This window comes from Falco peregrinus, chromosome 17 (genome assembly GCF_023634155.1).
Source record: "Falco peregrinus isolate bFalPer1 chromosome 17, bFalPer1.pri, whole genome shotgun sequence".
Classification (NCBI taxonomy): Eukaryota; Metazoa; Chordata; class Aves; order Falconiformes; family Falconidae; genus Falco; species Falco peregrinus.
Window position 1 is genome coordinate 728837 of NC_073737.1, and position 24467 is coordinate 753303.

At 42.8% G+C, this 24467-nt stretch overlaps 1 protein-coding gene across 7 annotated transcripts in view; it reads left to right on the forward strand.

Annotated features, from left to right (window-relative positions):
* Window positions 1-24467, forward strand: part of NSD3 (nuclear receptor binding SET domain protein 3) — a 52152-nt gene that overhangs the window by 394 nt on the left and 27291 nt on the right. For 2 of the 7 annotated variants that reach the window (XM_055820074.1, XM_055820077.1), the window contains exons 1-8: window positions 3398-3731; window positions 12278-13005; window positions 16617-16685; window positions 17114-17273; window positions 17704-17858; window positions 18674-19177; window positions 20023-20149; window positions 24126-24226. In XM_055820074.1, the coding sequence (XP_055676049.1) occupies window positions 12322-13005; window positions 16617-16685; window positions 17114-17273; window positions 17704-17858; window positions 18674-19177; window positions 20023-20149; window positions 24126-24226 (1800 nt within the window). In that variant the 5' untranslated portion in view covers window positions 3398-3731; window positions 12278-12321. Of the gene's footprint in view, window positions 1-3397; window positions 3732-5672; window positions 5880-6731; window positions 6837-8417; window positions 8692-12277; window positions 13006-16616; window positions 16686-17113; window positions 17274-17703; window positions 17859-18673; window positions 19178-20022; window positions 20150-24125; window positions 24227-24467 lie in introns of those variants that run through there. The other 5 variants (XR_008750035.1, XM_027781149.2, XM_055820075.1 and 2 more) reach the window with 5 other exon arrangements.

Consider the following 24467-nt stretch of genomic DNA (forward strand, 5'->3'; position numbering starts at 1 on the left):
AGAGTAGAACATATTCTGAGCAGCTGTGTGTATGACAGGGCACGTAAGAGTAGAGTCTCCTTTTGTGTGTTATCGCCTGAGAACAGCTTTGCATGGAATTGGGTGTCAGACTTTCAAGCCCTGACGTGTTTGAGACAAATACTTTGGGTCTGTGGATCTGATGAAACATGTAGGCAGCTGGGGAAACATTCTCAGTAGGTAACAGGAGACTTGGCCTCTTGAAATGTTTTCTGTGTTTGAGGAACAAGTGGGGAAAAAACATTTTATTGCCCACAATGGAAAACATTTGTAGCCCTTTGGCAACTTCACTAATGGGTGCCAAAACAAATGAACAATATTTTAAAAAGTAGGAAATAAAATTGGGAAAGATGTGTAAGAAAGGGGGACAGAAAGATCCCGAGGTCTGCCACCAGAGCTGTCAGTGTGTTGCTGTGTTTTTGTTCGGTTGGAAAACATGTTTCCCATAAAGGACTGGTCTCCAGTTTCTTTAAATCATGAAAAAAAACCCCAAACTCCACCATTAATCCAAACACTTTTTTACTGTCAGAGCCATTTCTGCATTGTTAATGCAGTCCATGTAATGGTACAATTTAATTCCTGTGTGCTTTGTTATGCCGGAGTTGGTTGTGGTAAACCACGTTCCTTAGGATCGCAGAGGAGAGTTTTCGTTTGTTTGTTTCTTTTCTCCCCTTGGGAGAGGCTCTTGCTTGAGGAAGTGACAGAATAGGAAAGGAAATTAAAACTAGATGAGCAGGCAAGCACAAGCTCCTGGGCTCTGAACCCAGCTCAGGAAGGTGTCCTTTGTTCCTCATGCTGAAGTGGGAGATCTGTGTTACTGTGGTAGGACTCCAGCTTTCAAGATCTTGGAAATGCTGATTTCATCTCCTCAGAGGTGTATTTCAATGTGAATTCATGAGGTGGCTTCTAAGACAATGCAGACCAGGGTGTGCTGGATGTGCTTATTTACCTTCTGGTTTTCATGGTGTTCAAAACTGTGATTAAAACACATTTAGATCATGTCTTCAGGAGTTTTTCCTGCTTGAGCGAGGGCTAGACACTTGTGTTTCAAAGGAGACTGATACATGGATGCTCTATTGCTGTGTTAAGCTGGGGGGAAAGTCTTTAGGAAAGTCATTTAAGTGGTGAGGGCAGTCAGAGCCCCTCCTTGATGCTGCTGTGTTAGAGAGCTGCAGCTTCTGCGCTGCTGTTCAGAGCCCCCTTAGCAACACCACCCCTTCTTTTTGGGAATGGCACCAGGCACAGATCATTTGTCCAGGAACAGGTGTTGGTTCTGAACTGTTCTGAAGCATACAGGCAGAACGATTTGGGGCACAGCTTCTGGAAGTGATTAGCATGCTGTGTTTTAAGGGGAACATTCTTCAGGGAGAATTCACCATCTCTTTGATTGTTCGAGAATATTGTTTTCTCTTGCATACGTCGTTGGGGTTATTGTAAAGCACTCAATTGTGTGGCGTATAAGGAATGCTGGGGTCTGTTACAGATAGAGCTGTGGTTGCTCGTTGGCTTGAACCATGTGGGATGATCTCCTGGAGCTGGAAATGTGGACCCTGGCAGTGAGGTCCCAAGTGCCTGCGGAGCAACCGAAGGGCTTTTCCCGAGGGCTGGGGTCAAGCACCCACAGGTTCCCCAGTGCAGGCTGAGTGGCGATCCTGGCAAGGATCACGCATTACCACGATTGTACATAGCTGGTTATGTGTTGTAGTCCTTGCACAGAGTAAGCAAAGCGGTGCGTTATGTTTCCCTTATTTTGTGTTCTGTGCTGGACACTGCACAAATCATCCAGCCTTCCTCAGGGACTAAGAACGGTGAAGTTGCTGTCGCGGCGCTTCCTTCATCCTGCTCGTAGCTTTAGCGCAGTGTGCCATTTTCCAGCCAGCAGATCATTTCCAGTAACAAATACCAGGAGCAGGAAAAGGTAATGTGAAAGAAAATTGAACAAGAGAAAAAAGGGGGAAAACTGTAATTCCTGTCAAAATGTTTGTTAGTTGTCAGAAGGAATCGGAAAAAAAATATATTGTCATCCCTTGACTACTTCAGCTGCAGGAGCATCAGGACCTCCCATATATTAATATTGACCTTAATATTAATGCATAATATTAGGCTTTTAGAATTTACAGAAGGGAGAAGAGAGAGAGAAAGCCTTTTCTAGGTCACCTCCATTTTTTCTGCCATATTGTATTTAAGGAGGACGATTAAGATTGCTTCTTAAATTCACTTTATTATAGCAATTCCTGCCCCCCCCCCCCCCCCCCCCCCCCCCCCCAAGACACACACTGCCTCGCTGTGGGCTCTGAGCCCCTGCTTTCTGGGCAATGGGAAAAGCTGTGAATTTAGAAATCATTGCTCAGTGACTCGGAAGGCTCGTATCTCTTAAGCTTCCTCTTTCGTGTTGTGTCATGTCTCTCTACCTAAATCTTCTTGGTTTATCTGACTTCTTTTTTTTTTTCCTTTCCTAATAATAGATGTCATCTTATCTTCCCATCTTATTTACTTTCCATTCCCTTGTGCTTTTCTTGCTTTCCATTTCCATTTTCCTTTTTTTTTTTTTTCCTTGCGTGTTAATGTTTTTGCTGCAGAAAAGATTTACTGTGCGCACTTCAGTTGTGTTTTCTGCAAAAGAAAGACTTGAGGGTTGTGGAGGAGGGGAATTAATTGCAAACATCACAATGCATAATTTTCCAGCCAAAATAGGATTAGAAACTACTGAGGATGACAGCATTTTCTTTCTCAATCCAACCCAGATGTCAAACCTCAGGAGCTAGACCTAGACCCTGCAAGACAGATTGCAGAATGTTTTTTGTTCCCAGGCCTCATGCCGCCTGGGCCTAATTAAACGCATGGTACGCCTCGCCTGGGCTGTGCCCGTTTCCTAACGGTGGTGCAAACGCACGGCCCGGTTTGGCAGCTTGGTGGGGTCAGTAATGCCTCGGCATGCGCTGGCCTTTGCAGGACCGCGTGCCTGTACCCAACATTCGGTGCCCGCAGCCGTCATTGCACTCGCAGCGGGGCCAGCCGGGGCACCGACGTCCCCCCACCACGCTGGCCCATGCGGGCCCACGCGCTGGGTGTTTGGCTAGCGGGCCACACGCTTTGCCGCTGTCGGGAACGCGGCGAGGAGCCCGTCCCAGCGGCCCGGTGCCTCGGCGACACCCGCCAGGGGTTCTCTTGCACCCGGGACAGGCCGTGCGCTTCGGGGGACTGTGGCTGTAGAGGCCTGGCTGCTGGGAACGGGCCGGCCCGCGGGACTACAGCTCCCGTCGTGCCTTGCGGCGGGCGCCGTCCGGGCGGCCAATGGGGGTGCGGGGGGCGGTGGCGGCGCCTGCGCGTGCGCCTGCGCAGTGCGCGGCGGCGGGCGGGGGGGGGGGGGGGGCGGAGGCGGAGGGCGCGCAAGCGGGGCCGGGATCCGGGCAGAGCGGCACGGAGCGCCGCCTTCCCCCCGCCGCCAGCGGTCGCCCGCGCCCGCCCGCGCCCCGCCGAGCGCCTCCCCTTGGCCGCACCGGCCGGGAGCGGGCGGTGGGGGGGCGGGCGGCCTCCCGGGGCGGAGCCCGGCGCCAGCGGCGGGGGCGCGGAAATCGAGGCCGGGGCTCCGTCGCGGCCTGCTGCTGCGGAAGGAGGCGGGGAAGCCCGCCGCCGCCGCCCCCGCCGCCGGCCTTTGTCTCCGCTGGGCTGGGTGGACGCGGCGGGGGCAGTTAGAATGGAACAGACTGAAGGTGAGGGCAGCGGGCGGCCGCGCTGGCGGGGGCGGCGGCGGCGCCGGCCCGCCCGGGCTTAAAGGGGCCGCGGCCGCCATGTTTGCTGCCGGCGCTGCGGCGGCGGCGCGGTCCCCGGGGCCGCCCCCGCGGAGGGAGGGAGGGAGGGGGCGGGGGGCCCCGGGCCGTCCCGAGTCGACCCCACCCGCGGGCAGAGCCGGGCCGGGCACAGGGCGGCGCGGCGGTGGCCGCCGTCCCCGTGAGGCGCGGGGCCGGGCCGCAGCGGGCCGGGCCGGGCCCGCTCCGTGAGGCGCGGCGGGACCCGCTCGCTTGTCGCACCCGACTGGGTTTCGGGCCCCGCCGGTCTGCGGCAGGGAACCGGGGCCAGCGCCCGGCGTCGCTCTGGGCGAGCCCAGGACCTGGCGGGGAGAAACTTGGGGTTGGAGCCCGCAGGGCGCTCCTGCGAAGGCATGCACAGCCGCCTTTGTGCCCGAGCCTCGCACTTGTCAACTTCAGATACGAGCACGAATGAAAACCTTTTTAGGAACTGCATGCAAGTGTAGGGTTGTCGTTTCTTGGAGTATTGTTTTTTCCGGTGCCATTGCATTGCACTTTACTTTGTTGTGTGTCTCACTCTTCTTTGACTGTCAATACGCTCGGCAGTTTTGATACGGGTTTAAGATTTTCAATTTGTTTGTTTTTTTTAAATTACCTTAGTGATAACATAGTCTAGATAGACCAACCAACTCAAAAGACAATGTAAAGTAGCCTGTAATTGTAGCTGAAGAAAAAGTGAAGCCTGTTTTGATGCCTGGTTAGATCTTCTAGTACTGTATCGTAGATATGCACAGGTAATGTTTTGGCAGCTAGATTTTATTTTTTTTTTTAAATGAACTGCTTGAAAAGATTTGCTCCAAAAAGTGTGTGCTGTATGAAGTTACAGAGTAAGAGTAGAGAATGATGATCACAGACTGTATGTTTTGTTCTAATACAACTGTGGTTTGTATTTTTCAGTTTGGCAAATTTGCCTGAGTTTGAAGTGATTCACATGAGATATGTTGCAGCTGTCACACTAGTTTTGATATGTGAAGGCATGTTGTGACTCGGACAATATTAGGTATCGCCAAAGGTCTGACTGCTGGTTTTACGTGAATATCAGTCTGTGACTTTCACTGAAGACCAAAAGATTTTCCTCCATGTTTCCTATTTGAATCCCAAGGCTCTAAAAACAAACAAGTGCACTAAGCTCATTTTCAAGACTAATTCCTTTTTTTTTTTTTTTTTTTTCTTTTCAATGCATAGCATTTCCCTTGCTGTTCAGTTGTTTCTTTCCACGTCACTATGGGAAACTTGTTAAAAGCAGCCTTATCAAAACCATATTACAGATGTGACTATTTCTTATGGCATTAAAAAAACAAACAAACCACCTTTAGAAAGATATACAGGGAAGTAGTCAGCCTTACTAGATGTTTTAATGTTTGTCAAGAGGCCTCTTACTCACCATCAGTGTCTGTCAGAAGAGGCGACTCAGTCCAGCTGAAGTCACTGGAAATCCACAGGCTACAGTGTTTCTGCTAGTGAATCTGTGTGCTGTTGTAAAACTTGGTATTGTCACAATGTGTGTAAATAAAACTTGCCATGCATGACTTCTTAAGGACATCCAGAGCATGTCCTACATCCTACAAAGCAGACTACAAATACTGAATGCAGGGATCAGTAAGAATAACTTTTTTATTTCTGCCTACAGTTCATGTAAGTTGAACACTGCAGGATACTGTTACAGTTGATAAAGTTGGTCCTCCAGGTGACTTGAGGTGACTGTTCAGCTCTAGCAAGGAGCTGGGTGGCAGGTGTGTACAAGTTTCACTGAACTTCAGCAAAAGCAAGTTGTACATTTCACATGATTCCAGCTGGGCAGTCTTAAAGTTTTGAGAGAGGTGGAGACATGACAGAAGTCGATTGCATCACTTAAAAAACCTGACCAACCTAGCCTGTTCAGCCAAACAGCTGTCTGTCTGTCAAACACTTATAGCAGTGAACATCAATTGAAAATAGCTGCTGTGTGGATTAGGCATTTGAGATGACCCATACCAGCCCAGGTTAGACACAGGCATACACTGGAATGAAACAGCACAGAAAATGACAGCAAGCATATGTGTGGTGACTCAGGTAATGAAGGCGTGGTACGACGTGAATGGATCTTTGGATCTCTGATTTAGGTCTGTGTGGACAGGACCCCGAGTTTTTGTTCATGCATGAAGATGGCCTAGAACTTCTGCTTTCAAGACAGTTGACAGAAAGTCCAGCTCAGGGTGACAAGGCAGTGACACCATTCACTGAACACATCAGACTGACTCAAATTGCTGCTTTTTCGACTCGGTCAGTGAGCCAGTAGGACTGTTCTGTTCTCGCTGCAATGCTTACCATCTATGTAAAATGCCTTACCCCTAACAAGTGCTAACCTACCTGCTTCAGTGGGGCTACCCACGTGGTAGTTACAGAAAAGGGTAAAATTAATTCCAAAAGGTTTTGTGGAAACTCAATTTAAAATATGCATGCACTACATTTTATTTATTTTTTTTTATAGTAGGTGTTGTGTCAGCTCACTGCTGTGGTGATTGCCAGGCTTAGATTAACAGGTGTCTGTGCTGGTCCGAGCAGGGTTCGTCAGCTGGTAGCAGTGGGCAGAAGGTGCACAGGACCCTGTGGGTCTCGGTTATGCAGGGAAAGTGCTGTTGTTTTGCACTGGCTTCTGGCTGCCGTGGACTAGGTATGGCCAGCTCCTCTGAGTTCTGCCTCCAGCAGGCTTTGGAGACGGTCCTTCCGCCTCATGCTTGGGAGTTTTTACCTTTAGTCCTGTTCGGTGATAAACAATGGTGTGTGCTTCTGACATTTAGGAAGTGGTTCTTACACATTGCATAGTTACTGCATCTTTTCTCGCTTTCTTGATCTCTTCCTGATTGAGCAATAACACAGTGGATAGATTCGTGTTTGTGTATTTCAGTAGGGAAGTCCTACTGTGTTGCTGTATTTTGCACAGACCTACAAAACTCCCTCTTTGGGAGGAAGAAAAACTTTTCATCAAATGGGATTGGCATTGTTCAGAATATTTTGATAATCTGAGAGGTCAGTTGTTATTTAGCCTACTGTAGTATGAAAGCAGTATTTGAGAACTTTGTAAATATCTTGTTTTCTGAGAGTAAAGTTGCAAAATACTCATGCTAAAAATTACTTCAGTTTAAGTGCAGTTGTTGGTGGAAAATGTGAACCCAGGGGATTCTTAACCTCTTTGAAACTGTCCCATGACTGGACACTCGCTGTTGAAGGTGTAACAGACTATTTTTTTATTATTTTTGAGTCAAGCTGAGAGGCTCAGGATGGGAAGTGAAACAAATAGTGTTAATTTAAGAAAGAACAGTGTAAGACTTCTACTGCGTTAACCTGCCTTATCTTTTACTGCTTATACTTTTTTTTTCATTTATGTTTTCCTCTGGTACTTTGAATTGTGACTCTCCCATGGACAACATGAAAATATTTGCTCAAACATTGTCTGTGTGTAGAGTGTCTGTAAACAGTCCTTTTTCTCTGCTCTGTCAGAAGATCCTACAGCCGTGGGAAAGGACAAGTACAGAGTGCCAGCTACCCAGTTTTACAGAACAAATGCTCTTTCTCTCTTTAAGAAACTCGGTTGCAGTTTTGAAGTTATTGTTGGTTTCACTTTGTTTCCCAGCTGCTATAAAGTATTTCCTATAAACCTTGAAATAATTAGTTTCTTTATCTGCTGGTTGAGTTCCAATGTTGTATCAGTGCAGTATCTGTTATGGGTCATATTTGGAAGTGAAATTCTGCAGCTTGCAAGAAGCCTATGCTGTAATTTAATAGAGTAATTGCTGTTGCAGTGAATTTATTCTGAAATACTTTTCTGCAAGATCGACATGTATCACTGAAAATCACATTCACGTGATTTTAGGTAGTGTTCCTCTGCTGAGGAAGGGTAAGTATGACTCTTGAGCCTCTTGTTGATGTTTAACAATGATGGGGTATTTTTGTATTGGAGCTTGGGAGTGACTTCTATGAAGTAATCCTTCCTTAGGTTTAAATGTTGAGATTCCTGTATGTTCAGGATTCATTGTTTTGTTCTGTTGTTTTGGTAGCTCCAGGGGCTGTCCTTTTGCTGTTAACGCAGCCCAGATGCTGCTTTGCTGGGTAGTAACTGAGAAATTAACAAACTAATGCGGAATTTTGGAAAGGAAGAGGGGTGGGAAAATCTGGGTGTGTTAACTGTGATGACAGCAAAAGGCTCGGAAGGAAGAAGCTCGCGATGATGTAAGGTCTGTGGGAGGAGAACAACCTCTTGTGTTTTAAGACTGTTGAGAGTGACAATTCAGTGAGGAAATCATCTTTGCTTCTGCAGCCTGTATAGGAAAATAATGAGGTGGGTGTACAAATTGTCCCAGCTGTGAAGCATAGGCTATCATCAAGGACTACTTTACACAGGTGAGCTCCAGAAAGGAGTTAATTAAAAAAAAATAAAAATCAAAACCTCTTTCATTGGTAACTCCTAAATCAAATATGAGTATTTTGAAGTTCATTAACCCGCAGCTTTTGTCACGTACCAAAATGAAGCGCACCAATGACCCACCCTCTTCAATTAGTATCTGTGGAAGTGAGTGCACTGACAGCCTTATGAGCTGTTGCAGCTGGGGACTGGGTGCTGTGAAGAGTGATACAGCGTGGGCAGACTTTGACCTGGAGGGCTGTATGTGGAGGAGATAAGAGGGACCACACACTGTCATGCAGCTTTTGATTTCTGTTAATACTGTGGCTGGATCTCATTAATACTGCTTTGGTGGGATAGTTGTACCAAGGTATCAGCACAGAACTTCTCATCACTAGCAGAATGGCATTTTTGCTAGTCTACCTTATTTCAGCCTTCCTGAGTAACATAAGCTCTCCTGGCAAGATCATTCTTTTTGTACAGGTAAGGACTTTTGCTGGATACATTGATCAAGTGTTGCATCTTACTGCAGACCCAGATGGACATGACTGTGACAAGAAGCCTGTAGTGTTGTCATGGCTTAGTGCTCTAGCCTTGTGACAGGGAGTTCTTGCTATTAGGAGCATGGCAGAGGCTCATAAACAGGCTTTGTTAAATTACTTAGCAGTCTGTAGATCATCAACTTCTGAATGATGTTTGTAGATGGAATTAAAATGGGTGAATACGACTAGCATAGCACAGTACGTTGTAATCTGCTAGATACATGCTTGTAACATCCCAGAGAATAAATAAAACTTGGTGTCCCAGTGAAACACTGCGCAAAATAGTTTGGTTTATATCCCAGCTTTTTAAAGTGGAAAAGGAAGCTCTCTTAAGGAAAGACTGGAAGTTGTCAGTGTAATTGAAAAAGGGCTGCTCTTATTTCAAAGAGATGAGGTAGGGTAATGCTTTTTGGGGCAAAAAACCTTTTGCTAAGGCTGTTATACAATTTCAGTGCTGCTCAAACTGAAATGTTTGCCTGCGGATCGTGTGAACAGCTTTCTGGTGTTTTGTATGCAGCCTCACCTGATGATGTGGCTCAGTTTTAGAGAAGTCTTTAAGAAAGATGTGAATTCAACACACCAGCGCGTGACAACAGATCAGAATTCCACTAACGTTGTCCACGGCAACATGTCTTTAAGCTGCTGCCAGACAATGAACTGGATGACCAAATCCGTAACCCACAGGTCACAGTAGTAGGAGAGAGGGTGGGGATTTTTTTCTCGCTGATGTGACAGTTAAGGCACAAGTTCTCAGCCTATACTTGGTGAGTTGTATGATGAGAAGATGGTTAAACAGATGTACAGTTTCAAGACAGCCTTCTGAATGCAAATACCCATTGCTGATTTGAAAATGAGGGTTTGTGGAGGCTTGAAATTGGATGGTGTTGGCTGGATGAGAATTAGTTGTTGTGGTAGCAGCAGCAAGGGTTTTTTTCCTCTTGCACCGTGAGATACTTGCTTGTTAGAGGAGCTGTACTATCTAGTGAAATGAGTAGTCTGCCTTGATATTTGATATTGCTAGTGAGGCCAAAGAACCTGCACCTGGGTGAAAAATGTCTTTTAAATGAATTATCATACTTTCTTTTTCCTCTTGAGAGAAATGAAAAGCATTGAAATTAATTTACCATATCAGATTAGCATCCTACAGCAGCACTCAAAACTTAGGTTTCTGCTCTTAGTCAGAGTTGTAAGCAGGAAAACATAAAGCATAATTATTCAAATAGCCTGAGACATAAGCAGAGTTATTCTTAACAAAGCATAGAAAGCTGTGTAGTTATTTGTTTTATAGAGTTTTGCTTTCTGCATGTTAATTTTTCCTTTTTTGTAGTTCTGGTGTGGCCACACCAAAGTTTGGGTCTTGGCATGCAATTTTTAACAGATCCTGTATTTAACATTCTGGTGCTTAGTTCTGCTAAACTAAATGGATGGTCTTGCTGTTGGAGTATTTGTGTAAAAGAAAGATTTAATTACTATTAAAAGAAAATGGCAGAAATAAAAAACTGGGAATTCAAGAGTAATTATAAAATTTCTTAAACTATTTCTGCTTTGACTTTGTCCATCCAGCAATGGATATGCCAGGGTAACTGAAATGCTGTTGCAGCTTCTCAAGATAAGGTTGGGGTTTTTTTAAGTATTCAGAAGAAAAAAAAAAAAAAAGATTGAACCTCATTTTAATAACAAATAAAAGCAGCCTAGCAGCCTAGGGTGCAGTTTCTTATTAGTGTGAGAAATCTATTGTTTGCTCTTCAGTTTGGCCAATGTAAAGTAACAATTAATTGGTAAATAGTACAAGCAGTCCCACTTCCTCTTCCTAGAATGGGTGGTGGTGCTGTGTTTTTGACCTTGATACGCAATCCTGCTTGCTCTATGTACTGTCCCTCAGATACGCTGTCCCCTCCGCAGTAACATGTTTGTGTTGGTTTTGTGGCTGATGTGCAGAGAGCTGCTGGATGGAAGGGGTGGTTTTACAGCCACAAGATTTAAAAGTTACTGCAATTAGTGAATTCTGCTGCATAGCATTGTGCTATTGTTTCCCTAAGTCGTTTAATTACAGTGATAAATATGCCCCTAGTTGATTGCACAGGGCTTTAAAGATGAATGCAAACATCAATATAACCTGAATATGAAGTCCACAATACATACAGCAAAATTCTGGTCAAGTTCTTACTTGTTACTGTTATAACTTCAGTTTCTTCTTTTTGCAGTCACAGAGGAAGTGTTCTTAATGTTTTGAAAACTATTAGATAAGGTATTGAGGTGCATTGCATTGGGAGGGTGAGAATTTAATGTGGGCAGGGTTATATGTAGATTCTTATTATGAGAAGTATCTGTGGGATGTGTTAATGTCATTTCAAACCCTGACCAAAAGGGCACAGTAACCCTCCTTCATGCCTACACAGAGACAGAATAAATAATACAGAGCTGTGTTTACTTTGGAAGGGCTGAATTGACCTTGCTTGGAAGCAAAGCTTGTATTTCTTACCTGAAGTTTAGGTCACTGTGTATTTCTTTTTGTTGAACATTGAGATTATTTAGCTGAATGCAAAAGCCTTCTCTGAGCCAGTAGTTGAATTTTGGAAATCTGATTTAGTCTGATTTCGGTGTTTTTAGCATGCAGTGAAAAATTGAAAGTGTGTATGACAGCCTTCTCAGCTGTAATCTAATTCTGTGAATAACCTTAGGGTTTGGGGATCTTTTGATACTGAAACTGTTTTTCTCTCCCTCAGAACCATGTAGTATTTAAGCCCTAAGTGTTTAATCTTAAAATGAGGTGGGAGGTTGGGGAGTGAGGAGGATAACCCTCCTCACCTAGCTGCCGAGAGCTGATGGGTGCAAACTCTACTCTGCTTTTCTGGTGAGGGGGGAGGTTGGGAAACCCCATCTGAGGCTGTCATACAGAATAAACTGGTTTTCCCAGCAGCTGAGGTGGAATGACCTATTCGCTGTAATTGTGCCATTGTTCAGAAAAGCCTGTGGCTTAGGTCTGCTGCTGGCCTAAGGGCTGCTCATCTGTCTCGAATTTTGGCAAGGAGGTGGGGAGGAAGAGGTTTCTCTCTTGTTTTCACTGGTCTCTCTGTGGATTTTGTGTTTTGTTCAGTTTGCAGTGGCTATGGTGTCAAGAGAACTTGGTATCTTCAGTACGCTTCAGGGTTGAAGTCTGCTGTCTTACTGCTTTATGTCAGAATAATGCTTTCTAGCACCAAACTAGGAGGGCTGCAGAGAGTGGTTGGAGTTTTAGCACCATTATTCTGACTTCATAATGCTTGGACTCATCATTTTAAGCACTTGTAGGTGCTTGTAACATTTCTTTAAATGTCTTGGAAAAGAAAAAAGCAGTCATAAAAAAGCTGTTCCGCAGAAATGTGTAAATTGCCCTTCTTAAATATTAAGTAATACCAAATCCATGGGAGGGTGGCTACAGAATGGAGAGGGGGAGACTGGTTTTCAGATCTCTTTTCTCAACAAATGTGCTTAATTATTCTCTTTTGACTTACACTGACTTCTTATTTCCCTTCCCTCGCCTTTAGGCCCTATGAGAAAAAGGGAAAGCTAAGGATGCTGGAGCAGAACAATGGATTTCTCTTTCTCTTTCATGCAAGGGATCATGGGAAACACAATTCAGCAACCACCTCAACTCATTGACTCAGCCAACATCCGCCAAGAGGATGCCTTTGATGCCAGCAGTGACATTGCTGAAGATGGTGGACAAACGCCATATGAAACTGCTCTGCAGCAAGGCTTTCAGTACCCTACGCCCACGACGGAGGAGCTTCCACCCATCACTAATGGCTACCCACCAACAATCAATATGTACGAACCTCAAGCCAAATACCAGACGTACAGTCAATATCCCAATGGTTCAGCCAATGGTTTTGGAACAGTCAGAAACTTTAGTCCCCCAGAGTATTACCAAATGGAAAACTCTAACGCAAGGCCACACGATGTTCTGGAAAAACCTTCCCCTCCACAGCTGCCACCTCCACCACCACCTTCAGTTTCACAAACGGTGATTCCAAAGAAGACTGGCTCACCAGAGATCAAATTAAAAATAACCAAAACTATCCAGAACGGCAGGGAATTGTTTGAGTCCTCTCTGTGTGGGGACCTTTTAAATGAAGTACAAGCGAGTGAGTATGCTAAGGCGAAACATGAAGGGAGAAAAGAGAAAAGGAAAAAAAGTAGCAAGCATGACTCTTCCCGATCGGAAGAGCGCAAGTCGCACAAAATTCCAAAATTAGAACCAGAGGAGCAAAATGTAAGTGAAATAATAGTTTCAGCCATCTGTATACCTGATACTGTTGGAGTATGCGTCTTCGGCAGTGTTTTTCCTTACTTTTAGTTGTATGCATATTTAAGAGGCTTTTTATTGACTTGTCAGATACTCGATATTAGGTTGCTAGGAATTGAATTTCTAGTTCAAAACAGTTTTGGTTAAAAGGCTGCATATGAAAAAGAAATGTTAGAAAAGGTTATATAATGTTTTCTAAATACTGTTTAGTGTTTTGGCATGTTCAGAGTTTGGTGCGCTTTGGACTGTGTTGGAAGATGGAGCTTTTGGCCAAAAGCATACAAGCATGCACATTGCTAAAATTGCCTCTCAAAATAATGCTGGGTTACTCAGTGGAAAGTCAGGTTACCCAGAATATTCGGCATTGCAGCTTTTAATTAATTTTTGAAAGATATTATTAATGTCATGATGATGTACAAAACCCAAGAGCTACATAGCATATGTAGAAACTAGTAGAAATGAGTATTCTAAAACATCAGGCAAATTAAAAGTACCAGTTGACTTGGCAAACTTTGGGAAAATTCAATATTGATGTCTATTACTGTTTCTGTCCAAATTTTGTAACACAGTTGTACATACACAGGGTGTGTAAATGTAAGTGGTGTTTTAACTGAGATTCTGGGAAGTAGAGACACAAATTACTGGTCTTTGGTACTCTCAGCTGGTTGGTTTTTTTCTTCAGTTTATTAAGCCACTTCATTACTAATGTTTCCTTTTCTCTTGCTTATTCCTGCCAACTCTGTGATACTGGTTTCTGTATTTCCCAGTTTGAGGGGAATGGGTAGCAGATCAGCATGGTTAGTGTCGGGGATGGGGAAGGTGCTGTGTCAGGCCAGGTCAGAAATTGTCCAGCTCAGGCTGGGCTGTTACACTGTATAGCTGAGTTTTTTGCAGGTTCCTGTGAAACCCCGTGATACTTGCTGCTCTTGGTAGGTATGGGAGAAGATCCTGTCCTGTAGGGATCGGGACTCTGATCAAAGTTCATACGTTTGATGTAGTAGTGATGTTGTTATTTTTGGTGGAAGACATGCTAACTTCATGTATGCACCCCTCATCATGAATATCCACAAGTTTTAGAACTGTGCTATCTCCCTCCTGGTAAGTGGACCTCTTCCAGAGATCAGGTTGGTGATGTATCAAGATTTTGGGCTTCTGTAATATTTGATTACCATAGTTGATTCTATTGAAGCTCAGTAAGATCTTAATAAACATGGTAATCCAAACTTGAAATGGACTATCCAATTAAAATACGAGCCATTCATGACTGCATTTGTACGTAATTTTCTTGATCTCAGAAATGCTGTTTGAAGCTGATTTCAAGTGGCTGTAGCAGCCAGCGTGTCTGCCTGGCAGCCTGCTACCAGGAGGCAGTTACAATGGGAAGGCAGTTCCCCCAGTGGCATCTCCCTCAGACTCACCTTACACCTGCATGGAGAGGTGGAAAAGAGGGGTCAGTTCTCACTGTCACCTCTCTGCTGAATGCCTCTGCTGCTCGGTTGTTGTTCATCCACCGGTCCTTTGCTCGCTGCTGTAATTATTTATCCCCCAAGTTTCACGTAAAACAAACCTCAGTGAATTTGGCTCTTTCAGAGTTCACCTAAAGACATGGTCTTTTATCCGGGCTTTCTGGCCTCTTCTCCAGACATCTGTCACGCCCGCACCAGGCTGTCAGTTTTGCCATACCATTTTGTCCTCCCTCTTAGCAGGGGCTCCGATTCTACTCTTGAAGCTTCAGCTGTGCCTGTCGCTCTGTTTGATTGGTGTTACCTGGTTATCATGAGAACATAACCTTCCGTCTTCTCCCATGTGCTGCCTTTCCCAGATTGAACTAAAACCTTTCCTCTGAAATTCCAGGTTCCTAGTTGTAAGCGTCATCCAGAATTCACCAGAAATCTTGTTCTTGCTTTTGTCTTCCTTGTAGCTTCCATTTCCCTTTCAAAAGGTGTTGTTGCAATAAAATCTTTCATGTTATTCACCCGTGTTTCAGACAGCAGATCACTATGACATGAACAGGATTTTGTGCTAGTGGTTTTTGTTACAAGTTACACAGTGTAGTCTGTTTCATTCTCCCGCCATTTGGCTTTCTGCTGCATGATTTCATCTTCATGTGCGTTCATCATGTACACTTTTGTCATCTTTAGCATTAATGGTATGAGGCTTGTAGCTTAGGATCATCTTAGTAGGAACAAACAAAACTTCTGATACGACTGTAATTGTTTACACTTTTATGCTCAGCATGGAAATTTGAAAGTAAGGTGATCTGCAGTTGTTTCTTCATTCTGATGCTGTAATCTCTGTGGAAACTCACAGACTGGGGGGGGGATGTTCATACTTACTTGAAAGGCTGGTTTGAAATGAAAATGTTCTGAAAACTCTAAGCCCTCGATACTTGTTTTCAGAAAAAGCTACTCTGCTTCTTAGTTGTATTCTGCGAGGAGCTGGAAGTTTGCAATCAGCTTGGCTCTCCTGGCAGAGGTGAAGTTTCCACTAACTCACTGTAGCAAAAGCAAGGCAGGAGTCATTGCTGCGCTTTCTGATGTACCAGGGAGGGATGACTTCTGCCCAGCAAGTATCAATGTGATTGGTCTTCAATGATTATTTTCTACAGACAACTCTAAATGAGACACTGACCTGAATTGTTCTGGGTGATGTTTACATGTGGGTTTCTTAGTTTCTCTGAGCTGAAGCATGCAGTATTGGCTAACATGGGGTCTTTGTTTTAAAGGGACTAGGTATAATTTGGATTAACATCATTATTATTTTCTCACTGCATGTGTCATGATTCCTCTTTTTGCTGCTGTTTGAGTCCTTTGACTACTGACTTCTCCTCTGTTACAGTAAAAGCAAATGTCTGGTCTCTGCCTCATTAGATAGATCAGGGCCCAGCGCTTATCTTCTTGGGTGCTGTCATCACATTCCCTATCATGGCCACTCCACAAGTGGTGTTAGCTTCTGTTCCGTGGTGTTCCCTCTTCTGTCAAAACCTTTTCCTGTCCTACTCTGCTAGAGCAGGCTGTGTGCATGCCTCAGCCTGGTTTATAAATGCACTATAGGCTTTATGTTGTTGGCTTCTGATCCTTTAAATATATTTGTCAACTGTATGCAATTTAACATCGAATTTACAATTTTCATACCATATATTTAATATGATTCTTGTAATGTCGTTTTTGCAAATAACTGGTATACAGTGAGACTTACCATGTCACTATGGATATCCTTCATATGTTCTTCTCTGTTTCTTTGAAGTAGTATATTAGTTTAGGTGGAAAATTATTTGGGTTTACTGTCCCTGAGTGTATGTTCTCCTATCATCTGTTACAGGAAAACATTGTTGTGTGTAGGTGTGATGGTAATGTAAATAGTGCAGGGAAAAAAGGTATTTTCTGATTGTGATGCTACTATGTTTTGAGTTGGGCATAAGGAGTCACCCTAGCTGTGTTTTCTGGGTTCATGGTCGCCTTTCTCAGAATTAGTTTTTTTCTGCCTGGTTTCATTATAAGCTTTTTTTGGTTTACTGTCCCCTTACCTTGTTTGTGTTTGTTTTCCTTTTTTTCTCTTCATTGTTACCCATTTCCTAGAGACCAAATGAGAGGCTTAGCATGCTATCGGAAAGACCAAGAGAAGATACAGTGTTGGAGGAAACCCCGGTTAGTACATATATTAACTAAGACTTTTTAAACTTCTAACCTGTTAACTAATTTATTAGATGAATCAGTTACCATTTCTTTGAAAATCTTGTTAATCCTTACTGTGTCAAAACATCTTTTGTTGTACTGTCTGTATTGCTTTGTTTTATCCCAAAAGCAACATTCTTCATCAACTTATGAAGCAGAAACTTTTTTGGGGTGGGGGTTGCTGTTGTGTGTCTTGGTTTGTCGGTAACTATCTTGTGTAAATCCTAGCTGTGTGTAACTCCTTTTTGTCATGTTTCTGAGAAATGTTTCCCTTGTGTTAGATTATCAAACCTCAGGGATACCTGAGAGAAAACTATCATGTCCTTGTGGATAGTGTGTGCATCTCTAAGTGTGCTAAATTGTCTTCTGTGGCTTGAAGCTCCCATTTGTTTTCTTTGTAGGTCCAGCAGTTCTTGCCTTCTCTTCCAACACAAGTCACCCATGACATCAAGTTTCAGGTTGGCGATCTGGTTTGGTCCAAGGTGGGAACATACCCGTGGTGGCCTTGCATGGTTTCATGTGATCCACAGCTTGATGTTCATACCAAAATTAATACAAGAGGTAAGGGAGGAAGATCTTTGCCAGAGTGTATCAGGTCTCTGTAGTTCCTTTATTAAAAATATCTTACCTTTGAATTCCCTTTGTGGGATGAGTTCTGCTTGTGTGTATGCTAAGCAGGACTATTACTGAAATGTGTAAAACTAGTACCTATTAAATTACCTCTACAGATGAGCCTGTGTGAACTAGGCTTGTGCACAGATACTCCCACTTCTCTTAGATCAATGTATTTACAAGAAGACACTGATAAGCATGAGAGTGTTCGGTGTGGGCAAAGTATACTTATCTTCCCATTTTAAACTGTTCTAAATCTAGGCCTGTCTTGTTTCTAAAATTCCACTTGCAGGAACTGAATGATTTGGAGGAGGAAAGCATAAGCTCAACAAGAAAAGCGATGTTGATAAAAATGCTGACTAGAATTTTTCATTTTCAGGTGCCCGTGAATACCATGTTCAGTTTTTCAGCAACCAGCCAGAGAGGGCGTGGGTGCATGAGAAGCGGGTTCGAGAGTACAAAGGACACAAACAGTATGAACAGTTATTGGCTGAGGCTGCCAAGCAAGCCAGCAACCACTCTGAGAAACAGAAGGTATGATGGATCACTAATTGTGTAGAGGGTTATCAGCAGTGCCTGTGTAAGTAGAACTTTCACAGGGCATTTCTGAAACTCTGTAGTACTTTACCCTGTAAAAGGTTGTCTGCATTTCACTGGCAGAAGTGTTTTCACAGAGGTAACGAAAATGTTTCCATACTCTTAGGACTTTTATGGGAAAAGGCTAATAGCTGAACCTACTTTGTTGGCTGCTCGTGCCAGTATTCATCCTGGGCATTGGAAATAATTTCACATCTGTATAGAATATTAAAATGAAAACAGTGCCTATGTGTTCACTATTAACCTGTTCTTTGGAAAAATACAGTTTGTAAAGGATGTTCTTCCAGCTCCTGATACTAGTGGATATTTTCCTTTCCATTGTGTTGGAAAGGAAGTAGTAGCTACAGGAATTACTTACTGTGTAGATGGACTACTTCAGTCAATATTTTTGCTAATCAAACTATTGATGTAGAAGGAAAAGAGTGTTTGTAGAAAAATAAGGAGATTTGAAAAAGGATGAATTATGTGTCCAGTAACAAATTACAGGCTTGAATGCTGCCTGTTACTGTCTTTAGCGAAGTCTTAACTTAGGGCAGACACTTTTAATTGTGGTGGTCATAAGGTCCAGCTTGAGTGCCTGCTTGTACTCTGAGCAGGGGATTCACTGTCCATCTTCCAAAAAATACCCCGTAAATGGAGAGCAAACTTAAATCTGCTGCCTGAGAGATTTAAAGAACCCTCGGGATTGCATTTGAAGTGCTGTATGTGGCAAAATCTTCACTGTAATTAGCTGCTTGTCTTTGTTCCTTAAGATTCGCAAACCAAGGCCACAAAGGGAGCGTGCTCAGTGGGATATTGGCATTGCCCATGCTGAGAAAGCATTGAAAATGACTCGGGAAGAAAGGATAGAACAATACACCTTCATTTATATAGACAAAGAGCCAGAGGAGGTTTTGTCAAAAGCCAAAAAGACTGCTGCTTCTAAATCGGAGACCAAGAAGAACCGACGACCGAAGCCAGCGTTGAACACCCAGCCAGAACATGCCAACGTGGTAGCAGCATCACCCTCAAATGCTGAGGTGCGAAGACAAAGCCAACGGCGGCTGTCAAGTGTGGAAGAAGAGGAGCCACCTCCTGTGAAAATTGCATGGAAAACAGCTGCAGCTAGAAAATCCTTACCAGCTTCAATAACCATGCATAACTTGGATCTTCAAAAATGTAACATGTCTCCAGTTGTTAAAATTGAACAGGTTTTTGCCCTTCAGAATGCTGCTGGGGATGGAAAACTCATCGATCAGTTTGTTTATTCCACTAAGGTATGTACTTTCTGTAGCAACTCGATTTTGTTCATAAATTATCTCAAGTCTGTCTTACTGTGGAACTTAAAGTTGTATCCACCAAGCTTTCACAGTACATGTTCCTTTCATTGACAAGGTTAAATCGTAACAAAAGACTGATGTGACAACAGAGTCTTTCAGTGCACTGAACTCTTAATTTCAGCGCATCCAAAAGTCTCTGGCAGTAGCTGTTTTTACTGGTGGCAGAGGATCTCCATACAGATGGTCACATTTTTGCTCATAATGCATTCAAAATAGTAAAGCTGCTGAATTCCAGCTTCTTAGTTTAAATAATCCAGAAGTTCTCTGTAAATCTTAAAACCAGTGGATTTATGGGAAACTCGAGATGACAAAGCTATTAATAGTGCACTAAAAAGTAACAACTACGTTTTGTGTAACAGACTTTTAAAATGAGTTCTGCCTCCTAGCTTCCTTCAGGTGCACAGCAGCCTCTCACAGTCAGTGTAAGGAAAAGGTTTAGGACTATTTCTCTGCCTCCTCCTTCTGCCTCTCTGCCTGGAGGGTACTTATTTCATCCTAAGCATTGTAGCAAAGGTAATGTTTAGTAAAGTCACTGGAATTTCTTTTTTTTTTTTTTTTTTTTTTTTTTTTTTTTCCCTTGTGTGTAAGGGGAGATTGAGAGGGGTGGGAAGTTCTGCAGAGAAGCAGGTCAGTAGTAGGTATCATTATGTGTATGTGTTGCACTGAAGAGCGTTGAATGTTTCTTTTCTGAGATTTAGGGGTAGATCAATATGCCCATTAAGAACAACATGCATATAAATAGGTTAAGACCATCTTATCTTTTTTTTTTTTTTCTTTTTAAGGGAGTTGGTAACAAAACAGAAATAAGCGTCAAAGGACAAGAGAAACTTAATTCTTCATCAAATCAGAGAAATGAAAAAGCAGTGGTGCAAAATACATCCTCTCCTGAAACAACTTCTGGGTCAACAGGTAGGCAAAATTGCAGAATCCTTGTCTGAACTTCAGCAAGCTAGCATTTAAATTCAAGTACCAAAACAGACATTTTCTCATTAGTTAAAAATGATTGTTTACATCTTCTGTTTACATAATAGTTGTAACTAGCATGGCTAATAGAACACATGATGAGCCCAGATGCTTGAGAGGCACAGGATGTCTTTGGGATTAGCTGGTTTGGCCTCTGAACTTTTAGCGTCTGCAACTTACAGTGTCTAAGTCAACAGATTAGAAGGATGGATGCCTTGTGGAGAGCAGATGGCAAGTTGGTTTAGAAGGCAACATAGTGGATGTGTGTTAGCAGAGTATTGTAATGGCTTTTGGCACCGAATGTAAAATACAACAGCTGGGATCAAAGGAAGAGAATCTGGATGTGGCATAGTTCCGTAAGGAATGGCTCTGGATCAGGATGGGTGCTTTCCTAGACTTTGTTGTTGAGTTCCTGCATGACCTTTGTAAAGGTTAGTGATTTTTTTTTTTTTTTTTAAAGAAAACTGCTTCAACAAACTCCATCAGCAAAATGAGATCATGTTTGCCTTCTGAAGGCATTTTAGGGGCCTCATCATAAAGCACTAAGTTTTGAAGTATCATGTCTGAGGGAGAAGAGCCACTGAAGCAAATAACGGAGCTTGAGACTGAAAAAAGAAAGCCTGGAACAAGCTATTTGAAGTTGAATTTGTAGTATAGTAGTAAAGAAGAATGCAGCAGATAAATGGGATGAGTGCTTTCTAGACTTGGCACAGAAAAACAAGGGTTTTTTTTCATCTTGATTTTTGAGAAATAGCTAAAGGGAATCCTTCGAAAGGGATTGAGCTTTTTTCCCACCAGCAGAAATTTGTCTGCAGTGTGTCCCCTCATTATCCTCAAGAGGAGGCAGATACCCTTTGAAAGGATAGAGGTTCCTGAAGACAGTTTTCAGTCATTCTAAACCAAGAGCTTTTCAAGTTCCTCCAGTCCTTACAGTGACTTTTGGTTTTCAGCCACAGATTTTGTACAGGCCATTAGCTATTGCGTGTTTGTTACTCTGCTTGTAATCATATCCTTGGTATAGTCTCAAACATACTTAACTTTGCATTGGGTATGTAAAAGTAAATTTTAGGTTGCAGCAGAACACCTTGATTTTCTCTTGCAGTAGCATGTACAAATAAATGCTCATGGTATGGAAGCAAAAAAAGATGGAAGGCTTATTACAGTACACGTGCTAAAAAAACCCTCTTTTCTTCTCGAGGGGGGAAAAAAAGTCTCTTAATGTTGCCAAGTGTCACTTCTGCTTTAACTAACAGTCTGGTTGGTTGTTTCTCCCTTTCCAAACATAAAATAAATGAGACTCCAAGTCAGAAACCTCAGTGCCCAATATGTGTGAGGTCACTGTCCTCTGCAAACACACTTGAGTTTCTGTACATGTATAGTTTTTAGGTGGGCTGTTTTATATGCACTATTTTATGGACTGTATTTGGGGACTTTACAACACAGGCTGAGTGCTCTGGATATTCTGGTGCAAGTGGGGTTTCCTCTGCTGCTGTTGACAGTGGTTCTGCTTTCCAGTTTTAGTTGCTGTAGCTACTTCAGTTTTTTCGAGCGGTTGCTACTTGAATTGCCTTGCAGCAGGAGAGGTGATCGTTGTTTTGTTTCTCTCACCTGGGAACTAAAGGCTTCACCTTCACAATGGCTCTTCAGCTGTAGGGGGGGTGAGAATTCTGAGCCTCTCTTTTTTCATTTTCTTAGGTTTTTTGGATACGTAAAACTCCACCTGATAACACCCTATAGAGTGCATGAGCTTTACTACAGTATACACTCCAAACAGTCACTTTCAAAGCCATTTCCAAAGTCCAGACAGTTATTGGTCCCCTCTCATGGAACATAACTGCGAAGTGCTTTTTTCAAATTTAAGGTCACCGGAACTTCAGAATACCTTTACGGTAAAGTATTTTACAGAATGACTCTGGGAGTCCTTATTAATAACCTGCAGTTAGATATACAGAATTCCATAATGCTGGGAAAATAATTCTGTAACTTGAAATCTGATAAGAGAACAACTATGAGAATTCATAGTGCCTCTGGTCTCCACATACAGCTGAAAACAGGGTTAACCTGACCTGACCGGGCCAGTAGAGAGGTAGATTGCTGGTCCGAAATCTGTCCTGAAGCTGTGGATCAAAATATGCATGAAGACGGGATAGGAGCATTGTGGAGGTGATGCACTGGATCCTTGGAGAGCGGGAAGAGGAAAAAGTGCCTGTTGCATTGGATCACTGTTGCTTTCAGCCAATATTAGATGCGCTGATTCTGGAGGTTTCTCCCCGATACAGGGTCTGCATCTTATTTCCTTTACTACAGTGGGGCAGCACAGGGAGAAAATACATTATTGTTCAAATTAACTGTTTGGTCACACTTGCTCAAATTTACTTTAAGCTGCTTCAGAGTATTTTGGCCGAACACAAAGGTGACAAAAGATGGCCCCTGGTGTGTGTGTGTCTCAAAGGGTGTAGCTTATTGGAACCAAAAGTTACACGTGTGCTAACATGAAGGATGTTGCGCTGAGTTATTAATGTCTGACTTAATAATAACTCATTGCTATTATTAATTAGTTATTATGCTGTAAACCCTTTTTCCTCCTTGAAGAAAAACAGTTAACTTTTGTCCCCTCAAGAATGCAGTTATTATAAAACGACAACTTTTTCAACTGGGAAGTTTAGTTACTGAGATATTCCTGAGCCATGCAACCTTGATAGAAATGCTTATCTGATTAATCAAGATTAATTTTTTTTTTTCTACTCCCCACCCCCCGGAGTCCTTTTGAAAGGCTTTCTTTCAGTATCTGATTACAGCCTGCCTGTCTTTTTAGATACTTTACCTCCTAACAAGAAGATGCAGCTTTACAACTTCTAACAGCATATCTGTCTGGCACAGTAAGCTAATTCCCAGTCCCAAGAATTTGCATTTTGCTTGGAAGAACACAAACTATTTTATATTCATGTCATCTTTACTTGAAACACCCAAAACCAAAAAACAAGAATAGTGCTTCACAACAGATAGTTGTAAATCTTCAAATTCCAGTTTTCCGTCAGCACAGCTCTAGGTGTGTACTTCGTTTCAAAAGTTGCACATGGTGTTAAGTGTTGTGTACATGTTTCTCAATATGCTCTTTTTGGAGATACTATAGCATAGAAAGGTCTTCTGATTTTGCCAGCTTCAGTTGTCAAAAACCCAGTAGCTCCTACTTCGTCTCTTGAAATGTCATAATAACCTTCGTTAATCTGAGTTTGTTCTCCATGGTAATATTTTCAAACACTTGTTTTTCACTTTCATTAATTATAATAACACGTCACGATCACTGCTTCTGTTGTGCTGAGTTTTTCTTCACCTCTCAATCTTTACTTGAGCATTCACATTTTGTATTGGTGGCCTGTGTTATAGCATGGATTTTGCTTTTAAGATTTTTGTGCTAGCCAGTTCTGATAGAAGGCCATATCCCCTGCAGAGCAGGGGCACAGAACCGGTGTGTGGAGTGAAAACTTGGAAGCTGTGTTTTGCATCTTAAATTTCTAGCTTGTTTTAGTTCAAGAAGTTGGTTGTGGATACGTTCCCATAAACACCAAAGATGGACTGTTTGGTTAAAAATTAACCAAAGTGAAGACTGTGCCCTAGAGGTGTGTTACGAAAATCTGTTTGTCCTAAACTGGATTCCAGCTCTTTGTTTCGCTCTGTTACTGGTGTCTTTTTTTTTCTTTTTTTTTTCTGAAGCTGATCTCTTTGTCAATGGAATCAGAACATGTTGTCTGCAACCACAGCACCAGTTGGCAAATAGCTTGGAACTGAACTTAAAAATAAAACATTCAAAAGAGGAAAAAGTCTTGGTTTCGTTACTTTATCTGTTAATTTGGTGGTGAACATCTTGCTGTACCTCAGAAATACAAGGAATTGTATAATGGAAACCTTTTTCCTTCTTCAGGTTCTGTAGAAAAGAAGCAACAGAGAAGATCGATTCGAACCCGCTCAGAGTCTGAGAAATCCACTGAAGTTGTGCCAAAGAAGAAGATCAAAAAGGAGCAGGTTGGCTTCCTCCATGTAGAGAGTTAAAATATATTGTATTCATAAATGTTGTGGCTTATATTGGTGCCTTTTTATTTTTCTCCATTTTTTCCCCATCGGGTTTCGTTTTGGACTATCCTTCATGAAATCCCCTTGTCAATACCATTGCTGTGACTCTGCTACTGGCATCTTCACAGTATCAGTCAGGCTATGGAAAATGGGAACTCAATGATGCAAGACTCCTAATGAACCTGCCATGTTT